At 41.3% G+C, this 18482-nt stretch overlaps 1 protein-coding gene across 2 annotated transcripts in view; it reads right to left on the bottom strand.

Moving 5' to 3' along the window:
- The window catches only part of Ubl3 (ubiquitin like 3), a 30800-nt gene that overhangs the window by 5211 nt on the left and 7107 nt on the right, over positions 1-18482 (bottom strand). The window contains exons 2-3 of one of the 2 annotated variants that reach the window (XM_070661495.1): positions 2876-2984; positions 2210-2374 (exon numbers count right to left, since the gene is read on the bottom strand). In XM_070661495.1, coding sequence (XP_070517596.1) covers positions 2210-2374; positions 2876-2984 — 274 coding nt within the window. Of the gene's footprint in view, positions 1-5; positions 2375-2875; positions 2985-18482 lie in introns of those variants that run through there. The other variant, XM_070661494.1, reaches the window with a different exon arrangement.

The raw sequence follows: 18482 nt of genomic DNA, 5'->3' as shown, positions 1-18482 counted from the left end.
TGTAATATAACATGGCACTTTACAACTTGGTTTAATTTAATTAATTAATTAAATTTAAAATAATTAATTAATTTTCACTGCAAATATAATACTATTTATTGAATGTGAAAATTAAAATGGTAACCACTGATTTATTTTACAAAAGGATCGGTTTAAGGTACATGGATTATTATCTTATTCAGATATCGTAGCGCACTTCTCTCTTAATCTCTGTATAAATATCGGATCGTATTATACCTTTTTTTTTATTTCAAGTGAGAAACACTCTTGTTCACGTTACGTTTAATTACCATCAATGATCTGCTACGAAATTAGAATTTGCGGAAATTGGCGATAAGGATTTGGAAATTTTATGTTGGTGCGAGGATCTAATGTAAGACGGTGTCTTTCAGTTGACGTTATAATTCTCGAGATCGCTTGATAGGATATACATGTATTCACCGTTAGGAAGAATACCTGTAAGGTAAAATATAAATAGCTGCAGGTAAATACTTGGTTTAAAAGTTAAAAAAAAAAGGGGGTAAAAATGTAAAGAGTAAAGAAATTGTCTTTCACTGTCGTCGATATTTTTCCCGAAAACAGGCGGGAACAAATAACGCGTTTCCGGCAAACTTTGCGCAGCCGATGAACGTGGAAAAAGTCCATTTAGAAAGCAGGAAACCTCCACCGTGTTACAAAGTTGTGGGCATTGTTGTTACAAAGTTGCACAATGCATCGCACCTCGGCGATTATCTTCTCCGTCGATCAAAGCTGATTATTAACTGACTGCCAGCCAGCGTTTTATCCGTCGTGCTTGCCGCCGCATCGATTAATAATTAGCAGTAAACGAGTCGCGTGCAATGAAGTTGACGCGAGGAAAAAAATAAAGGTGCAGAACCGCTCAGAATTTAACCGAGCGCAGTGTACAACTGTTTCGATCAATTAAAAATTGCGATAAACAAATCGCCGGAAAAGCTCCACCGGAAGCACGCGTGCCGGAAATAACCGAGAAATTGCGAGGGAAAATTGCAAAGAGCTGCGGCGCGAAGTGTGCATTTTTTCACGAGATTACAGAGATTTTATGTGAATAGTAATGACGACTTTGCGTAATGAAAGAAATTGACGATGACCCGTTATTCGAGGGACGAGGCGGCTGCTGATTATGCGAATTAATAGTCGGACTTTCACTGGCCCTAGGTTCAATCGTTAGCCACGTGGCCAACAATTTTTCAGTGCACTCGTCATCAGACGAATGCACGAGACTTTAATGTAGATTTAAATAAAACTTTTTAATATATGTTTACTTAAGATCGTGTTTGCCGAAAAATCTTCGGTGCAACGCGTTCTTTAATCGTCCTAAATCGGTCTCAATTAATGACTAAATAAAGCTAATCCGTATAATTCCGTAATAATGAACATCGATGGAATACGACATTTTCGCTATAACGAAGTGTGATTGAATCTCCGCGTCTAATACGCGGCTTGATGTAACGAACTTTTGGTGTAATAAATTCAATTTGGAGATCCGCGACGGCAGCTCGTTGTAACGAGATTTTACCGTAATAATTACGCAAGCGCGTCACGTACCGATGCGATAGATTTAGTTTAGAACGACGAGCAAACAAATTTAAAGAACGATAACGAGTGAAGATTTAACTGGATATTAATAAAAATGCGATAGAGTGTGCGCAACGTGTTTTTATATAGGTTGTAGGGAATTAACCCTTATCCGGCTAATTTATTTTCCAGAGATATCGTAAAACATGTATAAAACGCATACACATTGCGCGTCCATAAAATTTAATTAAAAGTTGTAATTTTTTTTTAATTAATAAAATTTATTTTAAAATTTATCTTGAAAAAAAAAAAATGAAATGTTTATCGACAAGTAACGTTGATGATTTTAGTTAAAATTTCTTAATAATTTTATTAAATAACCCACTTTGATGATAATAACGATTTAACAGATATGCGTTAATATACATTACACGAATAAGAGTTAATATAATGAAAGCCGGATGCAGGTTTAATTTGCATTAAAATACCCCCGTCAAGTGTTTCAACTACGATCATCCTGATAAACTTTACTTCGGGAAAAGTTGAAAGGGAAAATTTTGTGTCTGATTGTGTAGCGAGCTCATTGGGGAAACTGGCGGTAAGGGCGTGCAAGAAGTTCGGTAACGATCTCGTCTGGCGGAGGAGGTAACGCTGTCGCATCTCGCAAATTCACCTTGAGAATTAGGCTCCGGAAGATTCTCCCGCGGCACCAGATGCATCACCGTGGTTTTTCCAAAGGGAAGCCCAAGAGCACCGAGCGTAACATTGCTGTGCAGGAAACGACCCTGGTAGATTAGCCGCAGGATCTCCGCCTTGGCGACCGCCTCTTCTGCCCAGTCTGCAACGAGAAGATAACATTTGCGGGACGCCGAGAGAGAGTTTTCTTCCAGGTCGACTCGCGACAAGTTTCTGGAAGTGTCAAAGGTCCTCGAACTTTGAGGAGACAGCGTGGCGCTCGCAAAACGCACTTACAGCGATGCGAAATACAAATTCTCCACCGTTAATATTTTACTTTCCATGACAATTGATTCTTTACATTTTCGTAAACTTCTTGTTAATTTAGCTATTTTTCTTACATTTACTTTTATTAATTTCTGTCTAAGCCGTTTGATTTTGAGCATTTCTAAGCGCCAGAGATCCCACTAGTTTCTTGAATATGTAGATATTTTACGCAATGAGTTTGCAACTGTATTATCATGAAGCGATGGCACATCGGTAATTAATGGTAATAATTGCGCAGCATCATACGCTACGATTCTGCTGCTATAGCAATTATAGTAACGCTAATGAGGAATGGATTGGTGCAAGCAGAGTTTCGAAATGGCAATAACTAACTCACCTTCCGGCCAATTTTCAAACACATGGTGCGCTATATCGCCCGCGGAGTCGCTTGGACTGAATAGGAACTCTTTTGTCTTGCCACTGACGAGGATGAGGCGTAGATTTATCTGCAAAATATAAAATTATTATAGTTAAAAAGAGAGAGAGAGAGAGAGAGAGAGAGAGAGAGAGAGAGAGAGACGGGGAAAGAGTCGCGCAAATCAAATTTTACATCCGGGAATTCTATATTTACATTTTTTTTATCATCTCAAATTTAAACCATTTCAATTTATAGCCGGTAACATAATCTAAAATTTAATTTACGTTCAAATTAAATTCTAGACTTATTTATTCGATCAAAGCATCAAAGCAAAAGAATTATATAAAAATTAAAGCATAACAAATATTAAAGAAAAAACAAATAATTAAATGTAATATTGACCACTGCTTTATGGTGCCTTTTAAAATTACAAAAATTGAGAGTAAAATTACAATAAATGTTCGTTACAACAAATGCTAGAAGCAAAAGGGTAAAACCGACATTTCTTTACTTTCACCCAGCAGCTGCACGTTGACGAAATTACCAGGGACAGTCACCCCCGTAGACGAACGCGAATTCAATTAACGTCGGGCGGGAAGGGGTGCGAAGATCAGGCAACATAAATAATTAGCAACGACGATGACGAAGCCAGACCGCCCCGGCCGTTCGTAACCCTTTGCGGTCTTCGTGGTTGCGACAATCCGCTGTTAAAACGTTAAATCATCGTCCCCGAGCGCATTATCGTCCAGCCGCACGGGAAACTTCCCCTTGGCATTGCGAAATTTTCGGACCGTCTGGCCAGATTGCATTGCGAAGTCTATGGCGAGAATAATATGAATATAACGAAGATGTAATGAGAAAATTACGGGCGTCCAGAGATCTACGCGGCTTCATTTTTATCTATTGTATCTTTTTTTTTCGAGGGGGCTACTAATTTGATAATCCTTTTTACGGACAGCCTCCGGATTCGCAAATACCGGGGCGAAAGTGGATCATAGGTTACGAGGGAAATGAAATTTCAGCGGGGACACGCATTTTTCACGGTGCGCGCTCTGTATGAAAATTATATATAAGAATGGAAATTTTACCGCCGGTTTCTCTCCCGCGGTACGACGTCCAATGAAATTCTTGTGAAAAGTTCTTTAGATCGTGCCGCAAAATTTTTCACTTTTTTCTTTTATGTAAAATGTATTAGCGACGCCGAATTGTTACAGGAAATTCTTAATTTCTATTCGCCAAGTTTTTCTGCTTGTGAAATATATTATATATTTCTAAATAAACGGTACATCCTTCGGGAGACTCTTCTCTGAGATCACCGACGAGGTGATAAAAAAAGAAAGAAAAAAATGCAAATCGTATAGAGCGATCCCGCAGAATTGTATAATACGCTTTGTGAAACGCGCCATCAACCTTAATTTTGTTCTGCCATCTTCTAATAATCTAATACACCGATGAGACTTATTGGTTTTCTAAGCAACAATGATTGAAGTGACTAGTTCTGTGCTCCATTCGAGTGCAAATTGCCGTGAGTTTATTCGCAAGCGGTACCGCATTTTCCATCGATCGTTCGGTCGAAAGGGCGCGACCAACCGTTTCGTTAATTTGCTCATTAGCTTCTCCCACGAGATACGAGAGAGTAACAGAGGGAAAGAGAGATCCAGGCGCGTACTTGACGTCTACACCGTGCTTGAATTCGAATTTTAGGCTCGTCGGAAAGTGTAGGCGCACAGAGGAAGTGGGCCCTCTACTTAATACGCGTAACAGACTCTTGAAATCCACATGCGCGGATTCGAGAAAGACTTCTGTCGACCTACGAACTTCAAAGAGACTTATTCACGCGACGAGGGTTGATCATTCGAGTCACGTGCTCGCCTCACTGTCCGCATTGCGAAATCTTTCGCCAAAATTCCGTTCCCCGATCGTCCGCAATGGTCCACGTGCGAAATATATCACATCTTTATTCTATTACGCTTGAAATTATTTAATATACAAGGTTTTTTTTGCACGAAAGATTATTTCACGATCGAAGATTGAATAATGATAATAGCGTGAAAAATTAATGGCGACGAGAGGAGAATTTAATTTCTAAATTGATTTTTTTAATGCCAAGTATTTCCGAGCCGTTGTAAAAGTGATAATTACATATTTTTAATAGGTCACTCTACATAACGGACTCAGCTGGGCTCGTGCGTGCAGATACCAACCCATCACCTGGATATCTAGCGACGCGAATCTAACGATGTCACCATTCGATGTCCACGTCAAATATTTCGTTTCTTTCGTCACGCGCTGACTGGCTGAACTTTCGCTGCTTTCACCACGCGGAAAAAGCACGGCGAGTAGGCCTCATTTGCAAAATGAGGGAAAAAAACCCAATTGGGATTTTGGAAAGTCAATTCTACACTCTGTTGGGTAACCCTTGGATGTACGCGTTAATAAAAATGCTAATGCTATTATTATTAACAAAAGGCAAAAAGTAAAATATATATATAGTAGTAGAAAAGAAGGGGAAGATATTAATTAATTAAAAACTTTAACTTTGAATTTGTTTGATGAAGATAAATCTTGTAACTCGTCCTCACGTGTGTCTCAAAACATTATGATAATTATTTGTGTGAAATCGAGTTATAAATCAAATGTATTTTGTCGATAGAATCGTAATTAACTTTCACTTTTGCATATTAAAATGTTTTGTGGCTGTTAACTAATATTAATATCAATAAAAGTAATTAATTTTCGGAAAATTTCACGTTGTTACGGCTTGAAAAAGCGACAGTCTTTTTAGTGTGTGTTTAAATTAATAATATTTAATTATAAAATAACGCTATTCATAATAATTATTTTTATTATAATATTATTATGCTGGCGAACGTTTACTACGTCACATTAAACATAATGGAAGTTTTACGTGGAAATTTCAGGCATTATTCTTAATGACCACTCGTTCAAAAAATGTATACATATTTCGGTTAAATGATTAATCTGTAACGTATTTATATTTTTTTTTATAGCACAATACAGGTTGAACTTTATTCAAGTTTACGAAAAGGTTAAGCGACGGGTTGGGAACGTCCAGTCAAGTGCGGTTGCTATAAAAAGGCCGGGATAAATCTTTGAGAGAATGTCGGCTGACGGATAATCATTTTAAGACCCGAGTTCGACACGCAACTCCGCGATGAGTTTCACTAACTTATAATCTTAAAAGTGGAATCGCTTTAAATTAACCCGGCGGATAATAACCGGGGCTCTATCAGTTATTACCAAGTCGCACATGGACGTGCAAAGGATAATCAACGTCTCACCGCCTTTCTAATGAAATGGCTAAGTGGATTAAGAAGCTAACGCTATTTAAAACAAACTCGTAGGCTGACGCGGTTCTTCTTCCTCGTCATTGAGATCGTAAATCATTTAACGATTTCACGAGCTTAAAAATGATGTCACACACAACGAAACAATGACTTGGTCTTTAAGCGAGCGCTTCGTAATATCTACAAGATATAAAAAAAAAAAAAAAACTAATTCTTATCTTTTATTTTTATGCTCCAGATTCCCGAAGAGGTTTCGGATCTTTTATCTTTGATCTCGTGGCTCAAGAACCACTGACTATTGTCTGGTATTTAAACTTACAATTTCAAGACGGTTCAGATCAATGTAACGCCATAAGAATTTTTAGAATAAAATTTTTTCCGAACGGGATAACGATGACGATGAGGGTGAACGGCGAGAAGAAAGAGAGCGGAATTGGGCTAATCGCGACTGTGCGCTCGCCGCCGCGATGGGTTTACCTTGATTTTGCGAGCGCTCGATTCGCGTCACGAGGCGAGGTCACGCCGAGACCGGATAACCAGGTCATTGGGGCATTCGGATACCCGAGGACCGCGAGTGGAACTACGCGCGCATATGCATGTAGAACGACCCACATCTCTCTCTACGCGCGCCCGCGTCCTTCGCTCGCGGCACGTATCGAAGGACTTTAAGTTTTGACGCAAACACGTAATAACGAAAGCGTGTGCACGAGCGGATCTCCTTCCCGATCCGCCGAGAGAGACGGCGCTTCCCAAGGTCCTTCCTTTTCGTCACCCATCATTGCACCCGACCTGCATTATCAATTCAAAGTTGCGGAGAACAAAAAAAAAACAAAAAAATTCCTACGAAGAAACCCTTCGAGAAAAATATTTGAAAACAAAAATAATTTAAAGATTTTAAAACGCTTGAAGAGAATTCCACAAGGATGATATCGGGAAAAGTAAAATTCTATAATTGGGGAATAAATAAAAAATTAAGCAAAGTGTCATCCAAAAGAATTTATTCTTATAACGGTGTACAAATTAAATTGGATGCTGTACAGGGGGAAAAAAAAAAAAATCCCGCTTATCGTTCGAACGATCGCGAGATACAAAGGTATAGTAGAATCGTGTGAGAAACAGCTTCGATCTGGACGTTTTTCTTTCCGAAGGAAGATGGAGAGGAGCAGCGGCAAGCGTCTGGCTCCGGCCTCGCATTTCTCATCGCGCGGAGGCGCCTCGTCGACCAAGTTAGCGGGGAACCGATTCTACCCACTGCCTTATCTATATTCGCTTTCAGAGATATCGCACTCCGCTATCGTCATTCTTAGCGACGACGAATTTTCCCGATGGAACTCTCCCGGTCACCGAAAGCTCGACGGGAAAGCGCAATTATCAAGTTCCTTAGCTCGGACAAAAGTTTAGAAGTTTCGGCGAAGATCCGACGGGTTTCGCCTGCTTTGACGCCCTTCGACCGTATCGTTGGCGTGGGAGATGCGCGAAACAATGGGTGAAATTGAAGGGATAAAAGTAGAACGCTTGTCTATAGAATAAAATATGAAATTTTGTGGGTAATCGAAATTATCGTTCGTTCAAAGCAAAGTAAAAAAATCGGTGGCGTGCATGCGCAGGCTCGTCAGAATCGTTTCCTGAGATGGGTCAACGAGATACCGGAAGTTATTCAGATGGAACTCGCAGCCGAGGCTGGGCACCACCCTTGCGTCTCCACGGCTGAAGAAATGTGTCTGATGAATATCTCATCGTCACAATAGCGCGGCAGGCCAGGCTTCCCCCTTCCTCTCCCTCTTTGCCGAGAAAACAGAGATCGCCTCTCAAACGGCGAGAATCATCCAGTGTCGCATTCCAGGATTGTCATTTCCGGTAAATCGAGTTTCCGTGCCCAATAGGTCGTCTCTACAGAGATACCTCATCTCGCCGAAAATAGAATCACCAAATGAGTGGAAACACGTTAACACAACGCACCGCGGCATCGATCTAATTATAATATCATTAAAGCGGTCCAAGACCAACTGGATCGGCATTTCAATCGGAAATGCAATCCTTTTAAAAATGTTCTGAATAAAATTACGACCGTAAGTATCTATCGAATTGTTAAGTATTAAAAGCGGCGAATTAATTGTTATTAAAATATGCGTGATGTTGGTTAAATTTGACTATGTCGGTCTAATGAGTTTAATACTTGGTTGCGCAATGACGTGCGATTTCATTGATAGCGACGTCGGGTTTAGATATACGCAGGGTATGCGCGAATGCGACACGAAGCTTCCCAGGTTATTTATTAATAATCGCGCGCAATCGAGCCGCCCTCGACATGCACGCTTATAGCAAGTCATTTCCACAGTCTTCGCGGAATACCTCGAGCTCGAGCCAATTACGTCAATTACTGGGTGACTTTAGGTTAATAAATACTAATGCCACGCCATCCGGTGTGAACGTGTAATGGAGTGTCGGAGTCAAATCGCTCTTAATCGTTTTTCCGATGCGTGGAATTAACAGAACTATCGGGCGATATCCGCGCAAGTCGTTGAATATATTCCTGAAATAAAGATAAGGCTCTTGGCACAAAGAACGAAATGTAAAAATACGAAGATGTGTCATTTATAGCTTCTCACTGCAGTCATATTTTAATTATCATTCATTTTTCTTATCGTATCGTCGAAGATGTCTCTCTATTTGACGATTTCATTTAATGTTATAATATTTTTTCAAACTTGCATTCACGTTATTTTTCTACCGAATCCTCCACTCTTGAGCCTCTAATAAGAGTCAATTTAATTTTCACGGAAACAGAAATTTTTGTAGCGATAAAATCACCTAGAATCTCAAAGACTACAAACCCAAAGTGGGTTCGAGGTTCGGCTTTATCGTGATGCGCGCTCCCGTTATTCCCGTTGCGTCCTGAGAAACGCATGATGAAATCAGCACTTTGAAGTGGCATCCGTAAAACGGTTTATCGTGCCAGAAAAAAAAAAAAAAAAAAAAGGAAGTGAGCGCGGCACGAGGCTTGTCGTGGCAGATATCGCATTAATATTGCCTTAATTGCGACTTGTCGGCGAAACAAACATCATCATTTTGTTCCTTATCAAAGTAACGATCAAAAACGCGGGTTTAGGGAAGGCGTTATCGCGCATCTCGTTCACTGATACTGCCAATGCCACTACCACCGCCGCCGCTGTTTTATTCAGGTTAATTAAATTAAGAATTCATTTCGCTTCGAACCGCGCGACATTTACAAGCGTCATGTACGTTAATAAACGGTCTTGGTTAACTTCATTTCCAGACGCTTTTACAAATTTGAAGGCAGTTCCTTCACACGCAGGTCACTGCGGCCAAATCAAAGCGATTAAAAGTACAAAGCTTTCCGCGGATCAACTGTCGGCAAAATTAATCGGAATTTTTTCATTAATTTCAAGCAGACTCCACCATACTTTTTTAATTTCAAATACATTTATCTCGAGATAAAAAAAAACACCTGAAATAACAAAATGTAACGAGAAGACAAAGTGTAGGTAATAAGATTAATTGAATTCTATTAACTTGCGCTTATAATGTCGTAATAAACGCCGCATAAATATTAATCCGCGCTCTCGTGTTAGCAATTGTTTCATAATACAATAATACTTGTCGTACAATATTACGTCTCTCGCGTCGCACGCGATTTTCTTAGACATTTTCTTTCCCAGACCCACCGTGAAACGTTATTTCTCTAATTAAATTTTTCAAATTAAATAACAAAACAATTGCTCGAGTGGCGTCGGTGTGGCAATGCCCACATCAAGTTAAACTTATGTCTGGAACAATATGCAGCCCGCGTGCACGAGAGAAGTCTCGTTAATAAAGCGAGAGCGCGATGACAAAAACGCCGTCGGGATCAATCGGGGTTAACGAACGTAATTCCTCGGTATTCCATGGTGGATCGTGGCGAGCCCACGGAGAAAGGTAGGTATATAGAGTCACAGAGTCCTCGAGAGTGAAGGGCGGCGATGCCGAAACCGTAGAAACCCGTCCACGAAATCGCGTTAGCGGATCGGGCAGTCGGAAGATCGCTCTAAATGGATTGGCCGATATACGACCGGGTTAAAACGCTATATTTTAACACGAACGTCATCGTGCGCGATACGTCGCGGCAGGATAAGAACCCACAATTGTCAACAGAAACTTGGGAAAATTCTGTAAAAAAATTGAAATATAATTAAAACGCGGTAACGCGGTAATATTAATTCTCGAAATTAATCTCGAGATTTAATTGCGACGCTGATGACATTAATTTTCATTAACCAGCGGCGTTAAATCGATTACTAAATTAAAACGTGGATTTTGTAAGTTTAGCTCCGGTAGCTTGCTTCAACTCTCATGGGTGCTTTGAATATTTGAGAAACGATTCGTACATATGCAATTTTTATACCGTTCTAGAAACGAAAGTTTTCTTCGGGGAACGTAAAATCGAATTGTTGAAATCTGTAGATATTAACTCGACATTCTTCTGACTTGCGGTCCATTTTCTCTATTGTGGCGCGGAGTTAACCCCAATGTAACCCCGTCTTACGAGCCATTGTTCGAAACATGATAAATTTCAGCCGGGAATATATGTATACGAACCAATGCGGGCTATCGATTTTAACAAGCACGTCGAAACTGGACATGACGAGGAAAAAGTAGGGCGCCCGTTTAGCCACCAGGAAAAATAAGCTTGTTTATATGATTATTATATTAATGTGAAGGTAAGAAAATTTTTGCCATTAAAAATTTTTAATATACCTACATACTTTCTTTCAATGGACATTTTACTTTCTAACTTGCAGAACGTAATCTGGATAAACTGCATCACAGGCTATATTTTAATTGGATTACATTAAAGTTGTCGTATGAATTAAAGTTTACTGACGAGACACGTTTAAATAATTTCTCTCTAATAAACAATTATATGTATATAGAGATATCGTTTTACTTTCTGGTTCACATTTCGTCATTTGCTAAATAAATTCTTTTTCAACCTGCCACTGATCAACTTGGCCGAGAAACTCGAAAGTATCACGCTACAATATTTTGCGGTAATGGTAATCGGATGGTATCACAGTAGTGGACCAAAGAATTAAAAGATTAAATACTATAATTAGCCATTGTCTGCGTACTTTAGTAGAACTTACAATTCCAAGATGGTTCGTAACTCCCGCGACCCCTCTGTATAAAATTTTCCCCGGACGGCGGTCTAGATAACGCGGAATTGCACCGCCTGCGGAATAAACGAGTCGGGCAACTATGCCAGCCGCAAAGTGCCGTCGCAGTCTGCACTTGCAAATTTATCGATCGACCCGACACGACGGTTAACGGGCGTCGTCGTGGCATTTCGTTAACGCGGGCTGAAACCCGCTCGCGAAGGAAAACCGGGAGAGGGAGAGAAGTGAGGGCGGTGGAGAACTCAGCAGCACGCGACCTAGACCCGACCTTCCCCAAGGTGTGCGCGCGAGAGGGACGAGGCTGGGGTGCTCTTGGAACGACGCGAGAGTAGGGTGCCCGAAGAGTCCGAGAGGCATCGAATAATAAGCGCGAAGGACACTTAGCCGCTAAGTCCGGAGGATCGGAGGCAAGACGAGGGCGTTTCGTAAAAAGATTCGGCCCGACGAGGTCTCGGCGGATTTAATCAAAGTTCGACCATGCGACCATTACATATTCCATAAATCTCGCATTCATAATATGTATTTAAATACTTTCTTATGAATAGTTATATGGCAAGTTATTAAGTTCACTACAAACATAGTAATGTACATGCATAATGTGTTGAAATGTTCTCTCTTTCGTCCTCTTTTCTTTTAATCATTAACTTTGTCCGTACACAAAGGTACAATTTTTTCATCTATCCTTGAACAGATTAAACGCACATTTCAAACATTCACAGAAAACTTCCGTTGAGCGACCGTGTCGAGTGCAATAATTATGTTGGCCTTCGCTAGCAATTAACGTGTTCATATATCTCGAAGTGCCGCTACCGTTTGTTCATGATTAGCTCATGCTACTCGCGAGATGTGTGAGAATGGGATTTTGCGCGAAGCGAACCAGAAAGATGATAGAAAAAAAACAGGAGGAAAAAGATCACGATGTAACGTAAGAATCTTAAAAAAGAAGGAAGTCGTAAAACTGAACCAAATAAAATCTATTTCAAATCATAAAAAGTGACACAAATTTATCAGCAACGCGTAAAATACAAAAAAAAATTATATATATATATATATATTTAAATAAAATAAAATAAAAACCTCGCCAGCTTTAATAAAACACTGGAAGAAATCGGTATAAAATAATCACTTAAAATACCGAGGTGGTGAAAGAAACGTTGAGGGCATTTAAGAATATTCAAAGATAATGGAATTCAAGGAGATCGCTGAAATAAAAATACATTAAAGGCGGTAAAAAAATCGACGAGAATAACGGAGGTGTTCCAAGGTGAGGTTGAAAAAATTAAAGAATATGAGACACGAGCGGCAAGGGGAAAAAACGGAGAGCGAGAGATGCAGATGCCGAGGGATGGAAAAACGGAGAACCCCACGGTTTCTACGCGAGAAGTTCGCCGGTGGTTTAGTAAGGGACCGATCGATCGTTCGCTTCGTCCTCTCAGTCTCACCCTCAAACCCCCAATCAGTCACTGCACCGTGTGCACCGCGCCTCTCTCGCCTTCGCGCTCTTTCGACCCCGGCGAATGTCGGTCTCCTCCATTTGTTAAGGCCGCATCGCGCCACGCATTGGGAGAGCCCCGAAAGATGCGTCGCGATTGCGCATTGCAGTTTGGGCAATGCCTACCGAACGGTTCCCGATCAATTAGCGATTTCCGCGATTAATTAGCAATGACCTTCCGCGCTTTCGCAGAATTATCGGCGGAATAATTCTCGAGACGCGCCCTAAATAGGTATATTAACTCTGCCGCGTCGCCTGTTTGCAATTTTTCTCTTTCTTTGCTGCAACACAGCTGCGCGCGGTGAAAGCATCATTCGGTAGATATTAATTATTGAAAGATATCGGATATACATGAACTTCGAATTTAAGAAATTAGCTGGTCGGCAGAAGTCGAGGTAACCTCTGGTCGCGCCTAACGGAATTGTCTGCGGACCTAGAAAACACTTTCTTTTGGTATCTTACGAAACGCTCTGTAGAAAGTTGTCGAACGTAGAAGAGGATCGCGTATGCGAAAGAATGTCCGATCCCGACCGGTCCAGCGTCGCGCGGGTCGTGTTACGCGGCGAGATATCCAGGGAGAAAATAACGGAGGTACTCGCGGAACCGTTACCAGACCACAGTAAATAGACGTGGACGGTAATTTCGGTTTAGAGATCGTGTGACGTGATCAGACTTATTTCGAGCCTCGCGCGAGTTGCCCCGCGAGCCACTTGATGTAAATTCGCGCACTTATTCCGCCGTTACGCGGCGGCAAGTCCGCGAAAGCTCGCCATAAGTACAATAACACGTCGTTAAATCTGCATAACGTCGTGCCGTTTCGATTTCGAGCAGCCGCTCGAGCAGAGGGAGAAATTCGAGATAATAAAACGCGGAAGGGAAACGTAATATGTCACGCAACCGGAGTGAAATTTCGAGGGTGATTTATCCGGCTTAGAGCTCAGCTCGGCGAATTAAAAATTTATTTTAACACGTGTCGCGAGCTACCCGTAATTTTGGACGTGCAAGAATATCGGAGATTATGAGAGGAGAGGATAGGAGAGGATAGTGAGACGGCGGCTTCAACTTTGCGCGTTTCGCGCGTTAAGTCGCCGCTCACGTTGCAACGATAAAACGTCGCGGGTTATCGGCTCGACTCGATCTCTGTCCTTGTATCAACCACCCCTTTCTCAGGAGCGAGCGGCACAACTCCGAGTCCAAAATGAAATTTCCTCTGCCGCGGCTTTGAGGATTTCCTTGGCCTGGCATTCCCCGTTGGAATGGAGCGCTTCGTGCGCGAAAGGAATATACCGGCGAGCATGCAGGCGGGAAATGAAGCTATAATCTATCGAAGACGTCGGCTTTGAAATCGCGAGTTCCACCCCGCTCGTTCTCGCCCGCGACTGGTGAGATTAGATCCGACGCGCGGATGCTGGATCACAATACAAGCGGCGCGAGTGATTTTCCACGCCGCCGTATAAGGGAAAAACCGACGACTCCGAATACGCGAGTGTTAATATTACAACGGCACTTGGGCCTATAATTAACTCACCGGGAGTGGAGAAATACACGTGATACTAGGCTTGTAAATTATTCAACGCTGGAGCACGTGCATGGGAACAAAACGGTTTTGATTTGTTGGTTTTAACGTCCGGCACGTCAGATTAACGTCGAGGTTTGCTTTTTACAGAATTTAATAGGAAAACTTGCGTTTCGCGCACGACGGGCAGAGGCCAGAACTTTTGTGAGCTGCTGTACGAATTGTGCCCTTCGGGGCCGTGGCTCCTCCGGGATCGTTTCGTACGGTTACATTCCGACCTTCTCTCCAGGGCAAACGGAGACGTGTGCATGTGTGCGCAGCCTTGGTCGTACAGGGAGGTCCTTCTAAATCGCGGCGGCGGAGAATAACACTATATGTATAGGAATAGAGCACGTTGAAATACGGTTAGATCTCTCGTTCCGAGTCGCCTATATTTAACGTGCATGGAAGAAACGATGTTCCGGAGTGCGAGAATCGGGATAGATGCCGGCGGGTATTATCGGGACCCGAGCTCTCGGATGTTATCTTGTCCTCGTGCGAAATCATCACTCCGCCACGTCATCTCTTCTACCTACACTCGACCATTACGATTATACATATACCTACTATACGACGTAGATCGTCAATACCTCTCTTTCTTTAAATATTAACCAATTTTTTTTATCCGCGGATGATACCGTTATCTCGGTTAAAAATTTAATTCCGAATCACAACACGTCACTCGAGCCCTCTCTCGATAATTTTAGTCTTAATTATTTTTACGATGGATCTCGACGATCCAATTACAGAATATTTTTTGCTACAATTATGTTTCACGGTATTGTAACTATCTAATTTTAGCAGGAATCGATGTATTTTTGATCCCGTTGAAAAAATTATTTGGCATACACAGAGACGTTAAGTTATATAAATCCTTCCTTAATTTCGGCTATTGCCAAACGTAGGTTGGCACAATAAATGAAAAGCTTGTCCAAACATTTGGCAATTATGAATAAAATATGTAGCGTGACATGTAAATAATTTGCTCTGAACAAAAATAATTTCTAAAACGTTACAGTTTTAGGGAAACGATTTTGCGAAAGATGTGATTGTATTGAAATACGTAAAATAACGTTAAATAAAAAAATAAAATGTTGAGGAACTAAAGAAAGAAAAAATGCAGTGAAATAATTAAGGATGAAAGAAATAGAGGCAGTGGAGAGTTACAAGAGCTGAGGAAAGTGAAGAAAGAGCAAGATGAAAGAAGATGACCCGAGAAAGGGAACTGCGTCGGATGTGAGTCATGCCTGATGCCATCGTTATACATATACAGGGTGGCCATAAATTCACGCACATGCTGCTCGTGATTGAAACGGACGCTAAAAGACACGTCGCATAATTGTGTGAAAAAATCGCAGCGACTTTAACTATTAAAACATATCCTCTCGCCCCCTTTCCGCAATTGTAATCACAGCATCGTGTCCTATACGTATAACACGCCGCGCAAAAATATCCACTTCCGAGTGCGGTAAAATAATGCATCGCGGTTTATTAAATTTCACAGTTCCCTGGCTGTTTCCATGCGTCACGTTCTTCCAAAGGTAATCAGTCTTGCTTGCTCGCTTATGCAACGTCAATCGTAAAAAAAAAGAAAAAAAAATGCGATTGTTATCGAGCATCAATTTGAAATTGAAGATACTTTCCGTGAAAAAAGAAAAAAATTATTTGTACAATTTATGCAATTTTTTTTTCTGCAGTTTAACGTAAAATTTATAAGTAGATGAAATTGTGCAACCGGGCACACCGTGAGATGTTATCCCCGTGCGACTTTACGATCAAAAATTACAACGGTAAGTTTTTCGTTTTTTATTTGCCGCAAATTTTGAAGCCGTGCCCTCTTATCGATCAAGGCATATCGCGTGTCGTGGGAAATCGCGAGCAACCAAGCACTCCTCGCGTCGGTATCGATTTCCGCCACGCGCGTCACAAAAGCACCGACGACCATCAGAAAATCCGTACGTCATCACGCGCGGCCGCGAATTACGACTGCGCTTACGTCATCGCGAGTAAAACTGCAGATTTTTTTCACCGAAAAGGGCGATGAAGAGAGGGACATTATTACTAGCGAAAACTATGGCCTTTTCAAATCGTAAAAAGATATAAGAAAGTTAATAATTACAGTGTCAGTTAATAACTACAGCAATGCGCCAAATGTCAATTTTTTTTCTACCCTTAATCAATTGATTACAAATTATTTTTAACTAAAAGCATAAATAAAGGCTTGAAATTTGGGTCATTAAAAGCTTCAATTTTGTTTTTGACTATACGCGATCGCTGCAAGTCTTCCGGTTGAAGACGACCTCGACCTCCGATTACGCGAACAAGAGGTACGAGGCAGCAAAGTGCAAGAGTGATCGATGAAGAAAAATATGCTATTTTAGCAAAACGAAACGTGAGTAAATGTGACGTCCGATATGTGACGATACTTTGTTGGGAATGAAGGAGAAAGGAGAGTAAGTGTCATTTCCGACAGTGACGAATTCTCCTACCTTCCGCTTCACTTCCATTAGGTTTAACATGAAAAGTTTCGGTTTACTCGCAAAAGAAAAAGAAAAAGAAAAAGAAAAATTTCAGAAAAAAAGCGATATAATATTTTGTGGGAACGCATTTAATGAAAATAAAAAAATAATTTGGCTTAAAAATCTAGACAAACGCCTAAAAAGACTTAATAACTGTCTTATACTTTCCAAATGTCTACTATATTTAATTAAATAAAATAATAAAAAGGATTTTTAGCCTTTTAGATTTCATTCGTATTGGATAATGCGCGATTCCTCGCACAAGTGTTGCCAGGTATTACAATTAACATGATTTCGCGCGAACAGCTGGCAATTATCGCGCGATACGAGCGAGCACGTTCACACATGAAGGAATTGTTTCCTCGCGCGGTAATTTATATGGTAAGAAATCACGCGGAGATGGGAAAAGTGAAAGACTTCCTTATTCTCCTAGCTCATATGGCAGGCGCAACGAATGCGGGATAATTTATGCGCGGATGCAACTGAACGTAACCCGTCCGAGGGCAATTGTCTCGGATCGTTCGAGTTGTTGCTACACAAAGTTTAACAGCACAGCCACTCACTTTCACTAATCTCTAAGAATTTCTTAAAATACAATGCAATTTTTCCCGAAGAGAACCTGACCCTTCTTCCTGATTATCTAGATATTCCAGTAATCTCGCGTCGTCGAGAGTTCATTTTCAAGGGTCGCGGCAAATTAATCAAATAATTCCAACATTTTTCTCAAAATTTCGCCGCTGAATTATATTTTGTTGCCGCGTTTCCGTTGTTTTCGTGCTCTAATGGATCCTCGCGGTCACCAATGTGTAAACGCGACCACGGCTGTGCCGTTAACATGTCATCCTCCGATTGTAGTCCAACGATTCGCTTTCCACGTGACGGGGCAACGGCCGAAAGAGCGATCGATCAGCGAGGGAGATTCAGTGAAAATCTGTGCCACTATAGGGCGCAGTTTAGCATCCACTTTTTGGCACAGGCTTCCGTGCCAACCAGCGTGCAGCTTGGGGGGACTGACAGAGGTTGCCTAACGGACAAAACGATTATCTTCACGCTCGGCTTGGCGCGATCCCCGTTCGTAGAAGCGCGATCGATGCCGCGATCACGGGAAAATCCGGTGGATCGTTGTTTCGCGCTACAAAACAGTCTCATCGAGAAATCGAACTCGCATTCCCCGCCGCCCGCATTTTTTTTTTTTTTCACCCTGGCACACGATTCTAATTAAATCAGCTCCGTGTCCCATCATTATAACAACGTATTGGATTTTTTTCTATTTTTAAACGCGTTGCACGATTTTTTTTTTTTTTTTATTAATAAATTATCGCTTATTTGTCTGCCGAGTTATTGCGACTTGTTGGAAAATCTCACTGCGTTAACGGAAATTCGACAAGAGAACGGTCGCAGCATTCTTCAAAGCAACCTTAGGACGCCTAGTTGAAAGAACATCCGGCCCGTGTATAAACCAGACAATGTCACCGACCGTTTCGCCAGCTGGCTTTGAAGTTAGCGAACTTTAAAAACGAATCCGAAGCGGCGCGCTT

Source organism: Cardiocondyla obscurior, linkage group LG09 (assembly GCF_019399895.1).
Source record: "Cardiocondyla obscurior isolate alpha-2009 linkage group LG09, Cobs3.1, whole genome shotgun sequence".
In the NCBI taxonomy this organism is placed as follows: Eukaryota; Metazoa; Arthropoda; class Insecta; order Hymenoptera; family Formicidae; genus Cardiocondyla; species Cardiocondyla obscurior.
Note: the sequence above shows the minus strand (reverse complement) of the source record. Positions and strands in the feature narration are given on the sequence as shown.